General features: G+C 38.0%; 1 protein-coding gene across 5 annotated transcripts in view; it reads right to left on the bottom strand.

The window, feature by feature from the left end:
* Positions 1 to 15,296, bottom strand: part of CYB5R4 (cytochrome b5 reductase 4) — an 84,982-nt gene that overhangs the window by 20,540 nt on the left and 49,146 nt on the right. For 4 of the 5 annotated variants that reach the window (XM_082405872.1, XM_082405870.1, XM_082405868.1 and 1 more), the window contains 4 exons: positions 14,319 to 14,376; positions 12,610 to 12,703; positions 10,764 to 10,796; positions 8,677 to 8,799 (listed from right to left, as the gene is read on the bottom strand). In XM_082405872.1, coding sequence (XP_082261998.1) covers positions 8,677 to 8,799; positions 10,764 to 10,796; positions 12,610 to 12,703; positions 14,319 to 14,376 — 308 coding nt within the window. The remainder of the gene's footprint in view (positions 1 to 8,676; positions 8,800 to 10,763; positions 10,797 to 12,609; positions 12,704 to 14,318; positions 14,377 to 15,296) is intronic. The other variant, XM_082405869.1, reaches the window with a different exon arrangement.

The raw sequence follows: 15,296 nt of genomic DNA, 5'->3' as shown, positions 1-15,296 counted from the left end.
ATCGCGGCCTCTCTTGTTGCGGAGCACAGGCTCCAGACGCGCAGGCTCAGTAGTTGTGGCTCACGGGCCTAGTTGCTCCGTGGCATGTGGGATCCTCCCAGACCAGGGCTCGAAACCGCGTCTCCTGCATTGGTAGGCAGATTCTCAACCACTGCGCCACCAGGGAAGCCCCCCCCCCATAACACTATTAAAGCACCTATCCACTCTCATTTTCCCTGCTGGAAGCAGGGGCTTACAGAAGTTAAACAGCTTGCCCAAGATCACAGAGTCGCTTGAGTAGATGTGGGATGAGGCAACAAGTTATGAGAGTTTCTCGCCCCAACTCATAGGCCTTGTTCAAAAAGTTAGAGAATCATCGTTCTAGAACAGTACATCGTTCTTTAGCATCTTCCTCCTTATTTTGACCACATCAATTCAAGCATAAATGTTTATAGATTATCCCTCCACCCTTTACAACTCCCTACTAACTATTTAATGTCCAAATTAAGGAACCAGTTCAGCAAGTCACCATCCATCCCAGGTACATCTCTTCTTCAACATCCCCGATTCCTACTGTTCTGAGCAACCACAGCTCTTCTTAGCACTCTTTACTACTTTCAATTACCTAAATACAGGTGTCCCCCGCTTTTCGAAATTTCCCTTTCTGCCACTTATCTTTCATGAAAAATCTACATTAGTACCTGTTTTTCCTAACTGAAAGAAATCCAAAGAGGATTTTCACTTTTACGAAAAACGGTGAAAAGGGAAAATAGCATTCAGGGTTTGTCTTGCAGTGAGCTGTTATGGAGGCGGCGTGCACCCCGAGCAGAGAGAGTGGCACCCCAAGCTCCTTCCCTGGGAACTACACTCAGCATCTCAGCATCGAGCCGCCATAACTTTGAACTGTGCCTGTGAGCATCTGTGCTTTGTCTCAGTTTACCTTGTGCATCCGTGAGCTAGATGTGTCCTAGGGTAGCTGCTTCTTCCCTTTACACCATTTCCACTTACGAAAGATTCCATAGGAAGGCTCTACTTTTGGATAGTGGGGAAACCTGTATGATTTACTTACCTCCTAATTTGCAATCTACCTTTACTCATGTCTTCCTCTAAGATCTTCCTGAACCAACATAGGGCAACCAGTTAGTGGAACTACACACTTAAAAAATGCTCCAATGGAAAATAAATAACCCCAAACATCAATACTAACATCTACAATACTTAAAAATATATTGATATACATACCTAGATATGTCCACGCAGAAAAGCCCACAACCTACAGCCATTCAATTCAATAGACATTCCATTTAGAATCTGGGTTATGTAAGGAGCGAAATCCAATATTACATTAACACCTTGGAAGAGGCTCAGAGCAAGACATAATATTGTCTCTTAGCTCAATTTTATCAGATGCCTGAAAGGGTGAAGCCATATGTTGCTGAGACCACTCCTGTTTCTGGAACCTAAGGTTGAATAGAAAGCCTCTGCACACTTGAGGGGCCTTGCCCTGGGAGACATTTTTCATATGATGTGGTGATGGACTGGAGAGTTATTAATGACTGAATGAGATTCTAGTAAAGCACCGGTTTCTTCTTAGCTGTGTATCATTTGATATAAATGGCTCACGGCCAGAGACCAGGGGCTGGGCTGTGAGATAAGAGAAAATCTATATGTTGGCCTCTGCCCCCGGTTCCTGGCACAGAGTTCCTAAAGCTCCTATAATATCCTAAGTGATAAGAACACTAGGAGCATCTCTTGTTCTTTACACAGTAGTTCCCCCTTATCCATGGGGGATACATCCTAAGGCCCCCAGCAGATGCCTGAAACTTCTGGTTTTTTCCTATATATATGTACATATTATACAGTTGTAATGTATAAATTAGGCACAGTAAGAGATTAGCAACAATAACTGATAATACAATAGAACAATTATAACAATATACCATAATAAAAGTTATGTGAATGTGGTCTGTCTCCCTCAAAATATCTTACCGTACAAACTTAATGCCGTTTTCGTCTTAACTAAGTACTTATCATGAACTGTGGCAGTAACTTTTGCAGTTTAAAGTACAACAGCAAAACTAGCACGGATTCCTTTTTCCTTCTTCACAATTTCACAGAGAAGATTTGTTCTCATGGTAGATCTTAGCAACCTCATAATTTGATTTTTTTTTTTCCTTTCCTTGTTAAGACAAGAGCTTTCACCCTTTCACTTAAAGGAAGCACTTTCTGGCTTCTCTCTGGCATACTGGAATTGCCAGCATCACTTCCCTTGCGCTTTGGGGCCATTATTAAGTAAAATAAGGGTGACCTCAACACAAGCACTGTGATCCCGCGAGAGCTGATCTGATAACCCGGATGGCTACCAAGTAACTAACGGGTGGGATGCGCTGGACAAAGGGATGATTCACGTCCCCAGCGGGACGCCTTGAGATTTCATCACACTACTCAGAACGGCGCATAATTTAAAACTTATGAATTGTTTATTTCTGGAATTTTTCATTTAAATATTTCTGGACCACGACTGACTGCGGTAAGTGAAACCTCAGAAAGCAACACCACAAATAAGGGGGGAACCACTGTATTTGTCTTTGACCCTCATCTCTAACATGGGATTCCTAATACCCTTGTAAATTCCTGAGTAATAAGAGAACCAGGAACATTTTTGTTCTCATGAGGTGACTCTGGGTGGGCTCCTGGATGAGCGCTGGTCACCAGAAAGACTCAGCTATGATAGAAGTTTGGAATTTCCAGCCCCACGTCCCACCCTCTGGAGAGGGGAGAGGGGCTGGAAATGAAGTTAATAACTGATCATGCCTACGTAAGGAACCTCCATAAAATCCCAATAGCAGGGGGTTTAAAGAGCTTCCAGGTGGGCAAACACATCAACACTGGGAGGGTGACAGACCTCAACTCCCCACGGACAGACGTTCCTGTGCTCAGGACCCTCCCAGACCTTCTCTCACCCTCTGCATCTCTTCCGTCTGGATATTCATCTGTATCCTTTATCATATGTGACCTACTCTAGCAAATTAATCAAGCCCAGGGAAGGGGTCTTTGGAACCTCCCATCTATAGCCAGTTGGTCAGAAGGACCGGTGGTAACCTGGGCTTGTCACTGGCGTCTGAAGTGTGTGTGTGTTTTGGGGGACGGGGGGAGGGATCATGTGGGACTGAGCCCTTAACCTGTGGGATCCGATGGTGTCTCCAGGTAGACAGGGTCAGAACTGAGTTAACTTGCAAGACAGCAGCTGGTACTGCAAAAAATTGCCTGTTATGGAGGAAAATCTCCAGGTATTTGGGACCAGAAGTGTCAGAAGTGAAGCGTTCTGTGTGAACAGTAAAGGAGACACATAGGAGAGAAAGACAGTAGGGAGGAAGTGAGTTTTTTTCCTACACAGGAAAAATCTGAGTTTTTCCTTTACAGAATCTGTCACAGTTCATACAGCCGGGGTCAGCCAGTTCATACAGCAGGGGACACGGGTTTGAGCCCTGGTCCGGGAAGATTCCACATGCCACGGAACAACTAAGCCCGTGTGCCACAACTACTGAGCCTGCACTCTAGAGCCCGCGAGCCACAACTACTGAGCCCGCGTGTCACAACTACTGAAGCCCGTGTGCCTAGAGCCCGTGCTCCGGAACAAGAGAAGCCACCGCAATGAGAAGCCTGCACACCTCAACGAAGAGTGGCCCCGCTCGCCGCAACTAGAGAAAGCCCACATGCAGCAACAAAGACCCAACGCAGCCAAAAATAAATTAAATAAATAAATTTATTAAAAAAGACATTAAAAATTATTTTAAAAAAATATATATATACCTAAAGTGTATTCAGGTCTTTTACTACCTCACCTAGACTGATGTGAGCTGAATGAATCCTTCTTTCAAAGTGAGGATTTTATAGAGTTAAATATTAGCATTAAGTTAGGAGAAAGGAAGCTCTTTCTCCAAGACTAGATTCAATGGGGCCCTTAGACAATAGGGTCCACATCATAGCAAGGCTGTCACTAGATTTGAACATTTCTGTGCTTATCACTTTTCCTCGGTTCCATAACTAATAATTCAGCCAACATTATACACTGAAGTGCCTGAACTGCCTGAATTCGAAGTTTTTAAACTTTTTCTATTCTATCTTTTAGTATAGTACATAATTTCTTACTCCTTTACAGCCTGCCCCATCTATTCTGTGTTTCTTCTTATTCAGGCCATTCCGCTAGAAGTAAGAAGAAGACAGCAAAATGTCAAAGCATCTTACAGTTACTGTGCAAGCAACGACTTTACACCTGCTGGGCCGAGCAGACAATTTAAGAGAACAAAGCACAGTGAAGTTCCTATTTGCTATCCACAATGTATTTTTTTCTTTTCCAGTCATTCTGAATGCTTGTTTTAGGCAGCAAAGAAACATGGATGCACAGGCAAGGAAGGGGAGGGGAGGGGTGAGGGTGGTTCTTTCTACACCTGCAACGAGAGCTGTTGTTCCCTGTGGCAGCGAACAGCTTGCCTGCAGAATCACAGGCGCCACAGAAAGCCTCAATTAAGTGACTGCTCACAGAGTGCTGACAAGCACATTTACACCTACAGACAGTACTTCAGTGTGTGTGCACGCGCGCGTGTGTGGTGTTAGCAGTTAGGAAGCCCTGATAAAGTATAGTTCAAATAATGAGAAACTGCCATTTTCTTAGGTTAAAAAATAAATATCAGTGATTTCATACAGTTCAACTTGAATTATAAGGACAGTTATAGATTCTATATATATTTAACCTAGAGGTTTATAAATAGCTGCTGACATATCACAATTATGACACAATTTTTTAAAATCTTATTTATAATTTTGTATCCCAATATTCATTTACTGAGTTGTTCATTGGCAAATCTGTATAACTGCCTTTGTCTGGTGATCTAAGTCCCCATATTAAAGGCAATCACAATTAAAATAAACTTTAGGTTGGATACAGAAATAGCAATCCAATTATCTATTAGTTTCTGACTCTTAATAGACACAAGTTCGTTAGTCATCACACACATACACACACACAACTACTCACTCATAATCTTCATCTATTCATCTTTGGGAAGAAGAAAATAATTGGAAGCGCCCAAGTTACAAATGGTAGTTTGGTTCTAGTCATATAATTTAATTTACTAACTATTACAGCTGGATTAAAGGTAAAAACGAAGTAGTTTCTCTTCTCTGATTATATTCTTTGCTATATTTGAATCTTTTGTATAAATAAATTCTAGAAATGACATGAGAAGGTAGTGCACTAAGTCTTCAACTTACATGCTTATTTTCAAACTTAAATTTTTAAACTAAGAAATTTCAGTAAGAGGAAGCCAGCTTGAAAACCAAGAAGCCACGTGATAGACTGAACATTTGAAGCTACTGACAGCAAGTTAATCATAATACTCTGATCATGTAAGTATTCAGCTTTGCTAGTGCAGAAACTAACCTATCGTTTTTGTCATGATTTAAGGAAGAGAAAGGACAAAGAAGAAATCATCTATGCTAATTCTGTCAAACAAATTAAAAAAAAAAAAAACCCCTGAACTCTGAGTCATTTTCCAAAGTGGAAAATCTAATTCACTGAAAAATACATGCATGGCTCTAATTTCAGACAAGAAAGCTAAAGCGAACTACGGTGGTTCATGATTCAAGCCAAAATTTATGGCAGGGATGAAAGAGTTCATGGAAAGCCTCAGGAAATTATAGAAAAGAATACTTGAGCAATGTTCATTCTATTTCCAAATGGAGGTCAGCCTGGGTTCTCAGTATCATTTATTTCTAGGACTTAGCTTTTACCTGGTTTGCTATGATTTTCCAATTACTAGAGAGTCGGATAATTTCAGGGCAACAGACTTCACTTTAATAATACCTCTTTTCATTTTCACTGTCTTTTACCTATTCTCTTCTGATCTGCTACATCACTCAGTTATTCCTCTATGTTCTCTCTCCCTACCTTATACCACACAATTGAGATCTCCTGCTCTGGGAAAATGACTCTATTTGAACTTTCCCACATATGGCTTACATTTTCTTTCTTTACCACTTGCAAAAGGTCTGGCACAATAAGTACCCAGTAATTATACCTGGAAAGCCCTTCATAGTTTTTTGGGGTTTTTTTTAAAGCCACTTTCAAAACATTGCTTGATATTCACCTCCTTCATTCATGGAGAGTCATTTAAGGTCAAATTCATCTGCATCTGTTTGTTCACTTAAGGTAACCTTAGAATACATTCAAGTTTGCACTATGTAACTTGCTCTTACTGGCCTATTTCTTGATACAAGTATTCTTCAGTCTCATGTTTGTGTATGTCCTTTCTTCCGCCTGGGAAAATAATTTCTGATGCCTTTTATTTGTTTCATACCACAATACCTAAAATAGCCTTCTACACACAGTATGTACTCAAAATACAGCCACGTGATACTTTTCTGAAAATTAAAATACTATCCACAAATACATTCTTATAATTTTAAATATTTAAAGATGCTAAACTGAATACATGCAGTTAGTTTCTTCTAACCCCTCCCTAAAATAACAGCAAAGATTTTTTTTTTTCTGTGTGTGTGGTTGTTTTTTTAAGGCCTAGCCTGCAAGGACAATAAGAACAGAAATAAAAAAGCAACAGAAGTTTGGGAGCTGACAAAGCAAAGAGACGACTGGTAACTGACTCAGTAGACTCCGTAAAGCTAAATCCGAAGCTAGACAAACAAAAAGCCAAGAATCAACCCATCTGTAATATGAGATCCCTTTGAGGCTCAGAAATTGGCAGGACCAAGTATCTCTAGAATCAGAGTGAAGGCAGAGCTAAAACCACTTTCTGGAAGAAAGTTCATTTAAGAAGCCTAGATGCCGCCTCCCCCGCTTTCTGAAGTCCTCCCCTACTTCACACGGCCACATGACTGATTCTCTCCTATTCTGGCAAAATATCAGAATTTTGCTCTCTCCGTAGAGGGCAAAACAAAGGGTCTCTAGACTGGGTATATGTTATAGGCTGAACTGTGTCCCCCTCAATTTTCAACATCAAAGTCATAACCCCCAGTACCCCAGAAAGTGACTATATTTGGAGACAGGGTATTTTAAAAAGTAAGTGAAAATGAGGTCATTAGGGTGGTCCCTAATCCGATGTGACTGACGTCCTTATAAGAAGAGGCAATAGGGACACAGACACACGCAGATGGAAGACCATGTGAACACAGCCATCTGTAAGCCAAGGAGGGGCCTCAGGAGAAGTCAACCCTGCCAGCACCTTAGTCTCAGACTTTTAGCCTTCAGACTGTGAGAAAATAACTTTCTGTTGTTAGGCCACCAAATCTGTGGTACTTTTTCACAGCAGCCTTAGTAGACTAATATAGTATACTAGGCAAAAAAAAGGAAATTAAGTTTACAGATATCCCAGCCTTCTTTTCCCGTATAACTTCTGAAATGCTGGATGCGGGGTAGAAGACTGTTTACCCGAGAGACTCTGACAAAATACTGGTGTCAGACTTTTCCCGAAGAAACCATCCAGCCACATACTAAATATTACTGTCAACAAGCCACACCCACATGCACAGAGTTTCCAATCAGCTTTTAGAGTTCCACCCTGAAATACAAGCAGATGGTCAAGGATCAGCAGACATTCAAAGAAAGCATCTAATATGAAAGACAGACCAAAATAAACAAACTGTAGGAACAGAGGCTACACAGGGAGACAAAAACTCTCAAACACTATAATTCTTAAAAAGAGAAGATAGAAAATAGGATGCTAAAACAAAGGAACAAAAATCAAAAGAGTTCTCCAAAGTTAAAAATACGAGAGTAGAAATGAGTATCACAACAGCAGAGCTGGAAGACACAGCGGAAGAAATCTCCCAAAAAGTAGAAGAAAAGGACAAAATTGAAAATGAGAGAGAAAAGACAAGATAATTAGAGAACTGGTTAAGAAGGCTTAAAGTAAGACTATTTCTAAAAAGTAAGAACAGACCATGGAGGGAAGAAATATCAGTATTCCCCAGGCCTGAGGGTCTTAAGTTTCTGTAATGGAAATATTAGCAAAAAAGGATGAACATTCGGCACAGAAGTTGAAAGCAGACCCCCCATTAAGGTACATCAAACTGTGAAATTTCAAAACACTTGGAAGAGGCAAATCCTACCAGTTTCCAAAGAGAAAATATGGAGTGCATTCACTTTGTGAAAATTCATCAAGTAGAACACTTGTAATATACACCTTTGCCTATAAATGTTATAGTTACATAAAAAGCTTTAAAAAATAAAGAAAGGAAAGAAATGAATGGTATCATCCTTTAGGAATAAACTCAGAAACTGGTTTAGGTAAGCAGAGAGACAGTAAATGTGCCTTCTCTAACAGAAAAAAACTAGATGTGCCTACAAGGCATAAACTTAACTTGTTTCTGAACCTTTTATAAAAAAAAAAAAACCTCAAGGAGTGAATGGTTGGACAAGAGTTTGAGTGGGTTTCTACATTTAGGTATCATTACCAAATGACCTTTGTTATGTCTAAACATTAGATAGCAGAGTCAGAAATTTAATTTCTGCTTAAAAAAAAAAGGAGGATAACAGACACAATGTCCATTTTCAACTCCTTAGAGAGAGATACAAGGACACTTTGGCTCACTGCAAGTGGCCTTCCAAACTCTGATACAACTGAGCCACTGACACAACATTTTCATTAACCCAGGACTCAAAATAATAACACAGCCTACCTGTATCTTTCTTTGGAATAAGTGAATTATGATTCTCCAGGGGATGACCAAGGCATTTCCAAGAAGTATTCTCTTTTTTCTTCAGGACAATCTCTATTTTTCCCACATTCTCAACAACTCGCACTGAAAAGAAGATAAATTCCATTTGTATTCATTGATACTAAATGTAAGGTTTTACTTTTAAACCAATCTTTCTCAAACAACCCAAATGTCCCAATCAGATATGAATGACACTGAGCATTTGTGAGATAAATAAAATTCTGTGTACATGTTCATCAAAATTGTTTATGCCTTATATGGTGTTAAATCCAGTTTATGTTAGATTCAGACTAACTTCTTTCAAATTAATTTATCAAGGGTCAAACTAATACATAATGCTAGTTTTCATACAAGCTCAAATAGAGCCATGACAACTAATTAACACATAGCTTAAAAAAAAAAAAACTTAAATATACAAATTAGCCATTGAATGGATCCACAAAAGCAAATTTAATTTATACTCTTTTAACATTTCTTGGGATTTGAGGGGTTCTTATGAGTGAATTCAGTAAACCAATATTGAGCCTAATAAACATAGAAAAAGCTTCAGGAGAATGAATCCCAATAAAGTGCATGTCAATCTTTGATAATTAAAAATCTTTTAGATTCTCTTTTTATTTTTGAATGTTTAAAATAGTTTAGAATACATGAGTACAATAATAAAATTAACTTTTAAAATTGATTAAATTTTATGAATTGAATGTGCTTTTAAAGACCTAAAGTATATTTCTTTTTGTCTTTAGAAACAATCTGTCCTTCCTCACTGTAAACACATAATTCAGTAGCAATGTAACAACTTTTAAACACAGATTAATCAAATCAATTCAATGAGCACTGATTTAAAGCTTAACAAACATAAGAAGTCCTTGACTTTAAAGAGATTAATTTATACAATTTATAGAACTTACTACGGTATAAAGAAAAGGGAAGGTATAGAACCGGTGTAAGGTACTCTGACAGTACTTTAAAACAAGAAACCACATGTATATATGAATATAGAATGGAATATTATTCAGCCTTAAAAAAAGGAAGGAAATCCTGCCACTTGCAACGACATATGATAAATCTAGAGGGCATTATATTAAGTGAAATAAATAAGACAGAGAAGACAAATAGTGCATGGTATCATTTATATGTGGAATTAAAAAAAAAAAAGTCACACTCATAGAAACAGAGAGTAGCAAAATAGTGCCAGGAGTTGGGGCAGGGGGAGGGGGGAATAGAGAGAGCTTGATAAAAGGGTACAAACTTTCAGCTACAAGATGAATAAGGTCTGAGGATCTAATGTATAACATGGTGACAACAGTTGATGACACTGTCTGGTATAACTGAAATTTGCTAAGACAACAGAACTTGTGTTCATACGCATACACACACACACACACACACACACACACACAAAGGTAAATATGTGAGGTGATGGATGTGTTAATTTGATTGTGTGAATCTTTTCACAGCATATACCTTTATCAAATCATAACATTGTACACTTTAAATCTTTAAATATATTGTAATTTTGTCAATTATATTTCAATAAAGCTAAAGAAAAACACAAAAAACAAGAAACCACCATTCTTTGATGAGTCTTCTATTGCTAAACAGCTGTGTAAAATCCACATTGTGTAGTTTTACATGCAGAAATATTCATAATTTAATGTGCTCTGTCAATATTAAATATTTGAATATATACACCTAAGAAAAATTTGTCTGGTCTGGTCAAGTATATTTCTACAAGCTGCATGTCAGGAGTAGGGCCGGAAGGAAGAATGGGGACAGGAATTTTTTTTCTAAGGAGAGGAAAAGGAAAGGGCAAAGAGATGAGATGAAAAAGGGGAAAGAAAAAAGGCGTGGGGGGAACTGAAACCAGAGGGAAAAGAGTACATTTAAAAATTAACGTATTTGCTTATATAGAAAACATCATGTCCTTGTCTGCAACATGAAAATATACAAATGAATAATAAGATAAATGCTGTCCACCCCTCCATGTGTGTGTGTATATATATGTGTGTGTGTATATGTACAAAGATAAATTATTTTTGGTAGCTTACCAGAAAAATCTTCCTGAATCTCATGACTTAGGGCTGGAGAAAAAAAAATTTCAGTTAAGATCCAGCTTCAGTTCCTATGGTCTACAAACACCATATAAGATCATTTAAATGGTTCTTTCATGCACCATTTCAAATCTCTCAAACATATCCTGAGAAGTCAAAAGAAAGAAACTGAACACAACCAAAATACTGTATACAATATTTTGAGACAAATTACTTAAATATGTATCTTCAATTTTTCCATTTCTCTCCCTATTAATTAAGGAGTAAATACTCAATTGCCCACAGGTGGATAACCCACACTGGTGCAGGGATAGTCCCAGACTGACAATGCTACAAACCAAGACGGGAGCAAGGCAGGGAGAGATAGCACGTGAAACACACATACTCCAGGGTGTGCACGTGCGTGTGTGAATACAGGCCGGGACTGGGTCTAGCTCAGCGTTTCCTTTCTTACTGTTCTCTAAGTTGAATATTCATTCAGTTATTGAAAAAGAAAATTATTGGGCATCTATGCGTGTTATGCACTTTCCAGGTGTTACAGTTATCACAGTTAGTAAAAGAGAAAAAGCCCTGCTCTTATGGAACTTACATTCCAGCAGAGGGTGATGCAAGAAGTATTTTTACAAACATCTGCTCTAAAGTTCACTGTGTTAATATAGTTATGTGGAACTTAAAATTCTGCATTATTTTAGTCCTTCTGATCTAATATTAGCAACCAGGAGTTTCACATTTTTGACTGTGGAATTTTTGTTTGTTTTTTATATGTGTGCAAGATACAGTTAGCTACAGTGTGAACAGAACTAGCCATAAAGTATTTGAAACATAATAAATGCTGACACAGAGGTCTTCCTTAAAGAAAAATCATGCCAGAGCTAATGAATAATGTATACTTTTCTAGACATCTGAGTTTTTGATTAAAACTCTCCCTAAGAGGCAATATATATTATATATTATGCTAGCAAAAAATAGGGTAGCATGTATTTCTAGAAGAAATGTTTAAGATTTGAGGTTGATTAATGAATGGGGGGAAAATAAGAAAGAAAAAACATTTATCAACTCCAATCAAATTCAGGACTAAAGGTCCTTCATTAATATGGTAAAGCCATGAGCTGAATCTTGAGTCACCTGAGGCCTGGAGAATTTCAGTCTCTGTTTTGCAAAAGTAAATGAAACATTCTCTACATAAGAATGTGTGCTTAAAATACAGTTTTCTTCTTGCTGTTTTGGTTTGTTTCATTTCTACTTTCTAACTAGAATAACATTACCTTCTTTAAAGGAGAAAAGGATGAACTCCTAGAGTCATTATGGGTGAGAAATGGATTAAGAATCTGCTACCTTGATTCTAGATTTTAGTCCTGATTTCTTTCCCCTGATAGATCTGTAACCTCTCAAAACAGACAGAAGTGAAGTGTATGGTAGGTCTTTGCCCATGAAGGGACAGGCAGCTGAGGGGTACAGTATAACCTTGCGGCTGGCAAGAGACAGGCCGATAGAACAGCGCCTGGTGATGTCTACTCAGCGGGAGCACATGACAGGCAGGCCTCCGGAGATTTATTTGTAGGTATTAAGTTACAGAGTCTTACAAAGCTGGGCCAACAAGTATTTCATATGATTATTGATTTTGATCGCACCTAATTGTTTAAACTTGGGAAAAGTGAGGTTGTACTGCCATTTGCTAGCGCTTTCCTTAGCATAAAGAAATAACAGAAAAAAAAGATCAAAAATGACAAACCAAAATGACAATGGCACATAAAATATTATAGGTACCGAGACTCTACACCAGTAACTACTATACCTAAAGGAAACAAAAGTTGTTTCCATTAATACAGAATAAGGTACTTACCAATATGTATAAGATATGAATAATCCTTGATAACTGTTTCTGCTCTAAAGGAATCATCCCGGTGATCAGCTATTACTGAGTCTAAATTGATATCCTTAAATGGAAATCGAAAAGAGAAGGATTAAAAAGTAAACTTTTCACCAAACTCCTATTACTATACTTTTAAGCTGATCAGTGGAAGTTCATATGGTACTTATTTACAGAACCCACAAGCTAAATACACATTATTACTGTTTTTTGCTCTCTCATACAACCCAGTTCTTCTCCTTCAAAGCATATATCACAATTTTAACTATGCATTTGTCTATGCTTAATGTCTACCTTACACACTCATCTTTACGCTCTAAGTGTAAGGGGCAGAATATTGTCTTCAGAATATTGCTCAGCACCAAGTAGGTGCTCAAATATTTGCTGGATAAATAATTTGGAAAAAAAATTAGAATCAGACAAGAAGCCAAGATATTTGCGTTCATTTTTATCTTTCCACTATTATGTGACACTGTGCAAATAACACAACCTCTTAGGCTCAGCTTATCAAAAAAATAATAATAATAATAAATTCACTAACAAATTTTTAGATGTCTCTAATTTCTACATAGCTTTGGTGCAAGTTATTTTGGTGCCTATCGTTTACACCATACACCGAATACATTATTCCACGTAGAAACCTTCCCCCTTCCCTTAATCATCCATCCTCTGTGCTTCACGGATATCACCAATGAGAGCACACAGACCCCAACCTCGCCGGGCCCTGTCCTCTTGGTTCAGGTCTGCTTGGTTAGGAGACAATATCAAGAGGGAGTGGAAGGCGGGACAAGCAGTGCCTCTCTGGGCCTCCTGGCTCTTTCAGGCAGAGGCTGGTCACTCCTGCGGAGCCAGCAAATCCTGCTGCAGGAGTAGGAGGAACTCACCAGCTCAGATGTGGTTCTGCTACTACAGAAGTAGCATGAATTCTCAGAAATTCCTAGCTGCCAGAACTTGTCTTTAAATCTCCACAGTTCCTCAAGTGTGGGAACCTTGCCAGTTGCTGGAGGATGTGTCTGGAGATACTGTAAGTTGCCTGCTTATTTATCTGATTTCCCAGCTGGACTGTAAGCCTGGTGAGAGTTCAGTCTCTATGAATCTGGCCCATCATTAGATTCCTGAATTCTACGATGGTGTTGCAAATGAAGCAGGGGTTCAATAAATACTTAGTGAATGAATTAACTCCTTAATTTTAGTTTTCAGAGGGCATTTACTGAACCCCGTTAGTGGCTTAAGCATACTAAGCTCCAGCAGTACAGTCTCTCCTGTCTCTTGAATTCCAACTTAAGTGCAGGAAATTAGTTCGTATGGTGAAGTTAAACTGGGACTCTCACTGCTGTTATCCATGCTTAAACACAAACAAAAAAAAATCACAGAAGAGCACATGAAATACGCTTCTTCCTAGTCTACTTTTTCCCTAAGACGCTACGGCGTGGTTGTTAAGAGCATGTACTATGGGGCCAGCCTGCCTGGGTTCAAAACACTAGATCTGCCGCTGACCGTGTGACTTCGGGTAAATTACTTAATTTCTGTTTCCTCATCTGTAAAATAGGGGTGACGAAAGGATCTACCTCACAGAGCTGCTGTAAGTTAATACAAGAAGAGCTCTTAGAAAAGTACACCTGCGCATAGCTAACATTTATTATTTACTTTTTTGTTTTTTCTGATCTTAAAAATGTGTTTACCTTCTGTTTAGTATATATGACAATGGTGACTAAAGCGTCTGTTTGGAACCAGTCATAGCTGTAAAATATTTTAAAAAGAATAAATAATCATGTGCAGTAACATATATTAAATCATTAAATATATAATTTTAAAATATATACAACTTAAAAAAATAAAATATGACACAATGAATACATGATTTAAAACATATAGTTCAAAATCTACAGTGAGAAATATATTTCTCTAGGTAAAGTTTTTTTTCTAAATAATCAGTGGTGTTACCATGAAATAAATAATAAAGCAATTATTTCTCAATTTAAAATACTTATACGTCCATGTATTCCAACTTGGATAAAAACAAACAACATCCTTGACAAGGCACTTTTTATAAAGGTTACATATCTAAAATTCCTTTTATCAGAGCAATAACACAACATGTTTTCTGACATGTTTCTGAGCATGACAAAATCTACATGCTTATTACCTTCACTCCTCCCTCTCACAAATATATTATTACTCCTCAAGAAATTAACTCACCAAGGATGTTTAATGGTCAACAGTAAAAACTTAAGGAAAAACTAAGTCTTCGGTTTTGTAATAGCTATTGATCAAATTGATTCTGTTTTTGCACTTACTACCTGTAGACAGGCCCCCAATGTGAATGCTAGGAGGTGTCCTGAGGCCCTTAACTTAAAATTGAATATGAAATAATTTAACAGGTATAGCAAGTAGAGCCGGAAGCTGCTGTTATAGACTCACAATAGGGGGAAAGGTGGTAAGAGAAAGACTACAAATAACACACATAACCCTAAGGGCATCTGAAATATCATTAACAAAAATATACATGGATTGCTTAATTTACTAAGACAGGGTGCAATACATTTTGAAGGATTTCCATTAAAAACTGATAAAGCAAACTAGACACACAAAAAATAGAATAGTTGAATAAATTATGGATATTCTATGATCAATTTCCATCATATGATAGAATACAGACA

Source organism: Balaenoptera borealis (genome assembly GCF_965194805.1).
Source record: "Balaenoptera borealis genome assembly, chromosome: 9".
Lineage (NCBI taxonomy): Eukaryota > Metazoa > Chordata > Mammalia > Artiodactyla > Balaenopteridae > Balaenoptera > Balaenoptera borealis.
This window is presented reverse-complemented; position numbering and strand designations above follow the sequence as displayed.